Source organism: Chenopodium album, chromosome 26, assembly GCF_948465745.1.
Source record: "Chenopodium album chromosome 26, dcCheAlbu1.1, whole genome shotgun sequence".
NCBI lineage: Eukaryota > Viridiplantae > Streptophyta > Magnoliopsida > Caryophyllales > Amaranthaceae > Chenopodium > Chenopodium album.
In genome coordinates, this window is record NC_137859.1 from 9,598,975 (window position 1) to 9,603,933 (window position 4,959).

At 34.8% G+C, this 4,959-nt stretch overlaps 1 protein-coding gene across 1 annotated transcript; it reads left to right on the forward strand.

Annotated features, from left to right (window-relative positions):
* The first annotated feature begins 332 nt into the window (after positions 1 to 332).
* On the forward strand, positions 333 to 4,316 carry LOC145617437 (pentatricopeptide repeat-containing protein At5g48730, chloroplastic-like). Its single transcript, XM_081672142.1, has 3 exons — positions 333 to 813; positions 2,427 to 2,833; positions 3,426 to 4,316. The coding sequence occupies exons 1-3, from the start codon at positions 397 to 399 to the stop codon at positions 4,132 to 4,134; spliced, it is 1,533 nt and encodes a 510-aa protein (XP_081528268.1). The 5' UTR covers positions 333 to 396; the 3' UTR covers positions 4,135 to 4,316.
* Positions 4,317 to 4,959: the final 643 nt, after the last annotated feature.

Genomic DNA, 4,959 nt, shown 5'->3' on the forward strand with positions numbered 1-4,959 from the left:
TAATAATAAAACAAAAAATGCAAATATGAAATTACAAACATACCCCTTTGAGCTATTAAGTGAGCAAGGTAGGTATTAGTATGCAATTACAAATATACCCCTTGATAAGTTTTATAAAATTATCAAAGTTAAGAGTTGGGCAGCCCTCATTTTTCGTATTGCACTATGTCGCACTAGAGGTGTCAAAAGCACACCCAACCCAACCCAACTTCGTATAACTCAACTTTTAAAATTGACATGACCCGATCTGACCTTATCAGACCCAATTCGATCATCTAAACTGACACCCCTATGTCGCATCGTATCATGTCATGCGTCAGCCCAGGCTAGTCGATTGCAAATTTCGTAAGTAACTCTATCCATCGAACTCCCCAACATTCAAAACATAAAAACCCAATGGCAATACAGTCAGTTACAGGACCCACCTTCCCCTTCCCGCCGGCACCCAACCACCACCGTCCAACACCTTCATCAACAGCAACACCCCTTCGCTCCAAACCCACCACTTCTTCCGACCCAGATTCCTCTGACCACCTTCCTTCTTCTTCAACCTCCATTAAAACCGACAACACCCAGAAAAAATGGTGGTTTCCTGATTCCAAAGAGAAGGAGAGAGAAGCAAAAGAGAGAAAAGAAGAAATCAACAGAAAAATTGCATCCCAAAAAGCCATTTCTGTCATTCTTAGAAGGGAAGCTACTAAAGCTGTTATTGAGAAGAAGAAAGGGATTAGTTCTAAAAGGCTGTTACCTAGGACTGTTCTTGAAGCTCTTCATGAACGTATTAAAGCTCTTCGTTGGGAATCTTCCCTCAAGGTTTAATTTTCAGTTTTGATAATTTTTTGAATTAGATGGTTTGCTTTAATTTCTTCATTGATGAATTTTGATATTTGGGTATTGTTGTGAATTAATTTTTGAGGGTTTATTTGCTTCTTTAATTGAATTTTGGAGTTGGGTTTTTTGTTATAATGTTTGTGATTGAAGTTTTGAATTAGCAGGTCTACTGTTTGTGAAGGAATGTGAGGTTTGTTCAAGTGCTTGTATTGTATTGTGTATTACTGTGGTTTATTAGCTAGATGAGTGTGTGTTTGAACAGCATTGATCCGTCCCGAAATCGGAGCAATTAAGAGCAGGAGCTAAATAGAAATGTTGTCTGATTCTTAGTCCGTTAGAGTGAAATCGAATGGAATGGACTGATTTCAATCCTTTGAATTCATTAGATGCTGGATCCTTGTGAGGTAGAAGTCATTAGTTGTTATCGAAAAATATTTAGGAAAAGATTTTGTTGGGAGAGAGTTCATTAGTGGTGATTTTGGGGTGTTCAAATAAAGAATATGTTTTACGCCAACCAGCATTTTGAGCAAGTTAGTATGCTAATTTAGGTGTAGGTTGAGAAACATATCAATAAAAACATTTGTTTGGCATTCTTTTTTGTTTTCAGTATTCTGATTTTTTAAAAAACAGAAAACTGTTTCCACTTTTCATTGTCAGTTTTCAAAATTATTATGATTTTAATATTTGTGGAATGGACTATGGAGGATGGATATATTATTAAGACTGATACTAAAGTTTTGTTAGTCTATTTTGCCCGAAGCCCCAAACTCATAGTTATTCCTATTCTGGTTTTAGATGGATTACATTATGAGCTTTCATATATATTTTTTTTTTGGTGCAAAGTTTTCATATATTAATAGCTTTATGGATACCCATTTGTGGTTTGAGAGACACATGCAGTGGCATATGATATGAGGAAGGTAGAGAGATTCCAGCTGGTAACTATATTGAGGCTTTAGCTCATAAACTCTTGCTTAGACCTTTTGAACTGCAAACTCATAAACTCTGGTACAGGGCTACTTGTTAATCATTGTAGTTTGTGCTGGTAGCATGTGTGCTATATATTGGACTTTATTGTGCAAGTTATTCAAGGATGAATTGAGTCTAACCTACATCATAATGACGCAACGGTCTTCAATTCTAGAAGCTGGTGTGATATATTCTCATTATCAAAAGGCTAGTTTATTATAGCATGTCCTTTATACTTGGAAGTTGGAACATGAAGCAATTCTTACAAAGATCATAAGATATATTAAGTGCACAGATTGCATCAACCTAGATTTTTTTTCTCATTCAAATCTGCTTATTTTACTTTTTTAAATAGTGGGTGCACACAATATTTTGTGCCCTCATCTGTACAACCTAGGACAGATAATCATTTGCTGCTATTCTACTTGTCTGTGCCTTGGAGTCAGATTGAATTTGGGATCCTTTAACAGACTAGATTTGTAAGCCCTGTGATGTATATACTGTAATTACCAAATGTAAAGATGCTGAAAATAAACCCTTGAAAATTGATGTCTTGTTTTATAAGAGTTGATACTTCTATGAAGGGATAGGCTTTCTCTAAAACATCTCCAGGTGATATAATGCAGGTGTTTGAACTAATGCGGGAGCAGTTGTGGTATAGACCCAACTCTGGTATATACATCAAGCTTATTGTCATGCTTGGAAAGTGTAAGCAGCCTCAGAAAGCCCATGAATTGTTTCAAACTATGGTTGATGAGGGCTGCATTATAGATCATGAAGCATGCACTGCACTCATGTCAGCCTACAGCAGGAGCTGTCAGTTTGATGAAGCCTTCTCGCTGCTTGAGCATATGAAGAACAGTACTAATTGTAGACCTGATGTTTATACGTACTCAATCCTCATAAAGTCGTGCCTCCAAGTCTTTGCCTTTGATAAAGTTCATATGCTGCTTTCTGATATGGTATCACAGGGAATTCCACCTAATACCGTCACATATAATACACTGATTGATGCTTATGGGAAATCAGGAAAGTATGTGGGTTTTATCTCTTCTCTTTACTTTCTGTTCGGATAATTAGAGAGCCTTTTGTGTTTGGGCTATCTATTAATTCATGTTATTTGTTCAATATCTGTTGCATTAGTTGCATGCTTGTTTCTGTTTTCCGAATCGAGTTATGTCTGCATAAATGCAACTATGGTGCTTGTACCAGGTTTTGGTTGTCTTGGTCCTTGCTCCTTGCCCTAAATTTGTTGTGGTCAAATGACAAAAAAACATATGAATTTTTTCAACCTCTATTTTTTTTTTTTATCCATCCAAAATTAAGTGTTTGCTAACTGAATTCTGAGCTAGTCTTGGAGTACTTTGTTTGTTCTGGTCGTGCTATGTGTGATAACTTCTTATGAAAGATATGCATGGTTTCCTCTGGATTTAAAATTGGAAATCGTACATTTATTTATTTATGTTATTCTTTGTAAATTTACACAAAATTGACCCCCCACCTTCAAGCAACCTTTTGTAATTCTTGTTTTTCCTTTTTTTTTCCCCCCCTTTTGCAACCAGATGGGTGTGACATTTGTGGTGATGGTCAGAGAATTCATTTACTTTCTCCTATTTCATAAAAAGGTTTGCAGAAATGGAATCAGTACTAGCAGAGATGCTTACTAATCAGAATTGTGAACTTGATGTATGGACCATGAATTCTACGCTCCGAGCTTTTGGCAACAGCGGACAAATTGAGATGATGGAGAAATGTTATGAGAAGTTCCAGGGTGCTGGAATTGAACCCAATATCAGAACTTTCAACATACTCTTAGATTCATACGGCAAAGTTGGACAGTATAAAAAGATGAGTGCTGTTATGGAATATATGCAGAAATATCACTACTCCTGGACAATTGTGACCTACAATGTGGTAATAGATGCATTTGGAAAGGCTGGGAAATTAAAGCAAATGGAATATTTGTTTAGGTTGATGCAATCAGAAAGGGTTAAGCCAAATTGTGTCACATTTTGCTCACTTGTGAGGGCTTATGGTGAAGCTGGAAGCGGTGACAAAATTGGTACTGTGTTGCGGATTATTGAGAACACGGATGTAACTTTGGATACCATGTTCTTTAACTGTCTGGTTGATGCATATGGGAGGATGGAACGATTTGCTGAGATGAAGGAGGTTCTTGAGATGATGAAGAAGAAGGGATGTAAGCCTGATAGTGTTACTTATAGAACCATGATTAAAGCTTATAACATTGCTGGCATGACAAATCAAGCAAAGGAGTTAAGAGATTTCATTACATCTTCAGAAAAATCTTTGAGATTGAAGGACCAACATTAATGTACGAATTTTTTTTATATTTTTTTTGGTTGGAAAAATAAAAAATTAGGTTGAAAGTTATATTGTAGAAAACTATACCTTGTAATTATTTCGGTATACCTCCTCTATTCCTATTTAGTTGATAAACTTTGACTTTTAGCACAAATTTAACCTTTTTTTTTTTTTTTTTTTTTTTTGTTGTATAAAAACACATATTTTTTTAGGATAAAATGTAAAATCATTTTTTGTCTAATTGTTTTTTATAATATCCTCACTCGATAATCCATAGAGACATTCACATAATCCCTTCGTTTTTTTTTATTTGCATCACTTTCTTTTTATGGGTGTTTTTTTTAATTGCATCTCTTCTATATTTGGTAACTTTATACAATATTTTATCATTTCTCTCTCTTACTTTAAACCCCACTGAAATTATTTTATCATTTTTCTCTCTTTCAAGGTCCTCCCTTAAATAACAAAAATATTTATCTTCAATTCTTTCACATACGTTCTCTTTCATGGTCACCATCTTACTTTTACAATGTAATACAATTATTTATTCATCTACTCGTAATATTTTATTACTCTTCTAAAACTTTGTGCATTCTCAAGTGATGCAAAAAAAATGGAAGGAGTAATAAACTATGACTAATTAAGGTTGTAGTAAATATCCCGTAATAATAAAAAAAAAAAAAAAAAAAAGTTTATAATAAATACATGTACCAAGTTTCCAAAAAAAAAAAAAAATTGGTGCATGTACAAACTAGGGGATGGTCTCCCCAAAACTATTGGCTTTTGGATTAGATACATACACCACGAATTTGGATATAAACTGTCTTGGGTGTG

Excerpts from the sequence above, each read along its gene's own strand:
- LOC145617437 (XM_081672142.1), top strand. The coding sequence starts at position 397 with ATGGCAATACAGTCAGTTACAGGACCCACCTTCCCCTTCCCGCCGGCA. Across the intron at positions 814-2,426 it reads GTTGGGAATCTTCCCTCAAG|GTGTTTGAACTAATGCGGGA; the intron begins GTTTAATTTTCA and ends GATATAATGCAG. Across the intron at positions 2,834-3,425 it reads GCTTATGGGAAATCAGGAAA|GTTTGCAGAAATGGAATCAG; the intron begins GTATGTGGGTTT and ends TTTCATAAAAAG.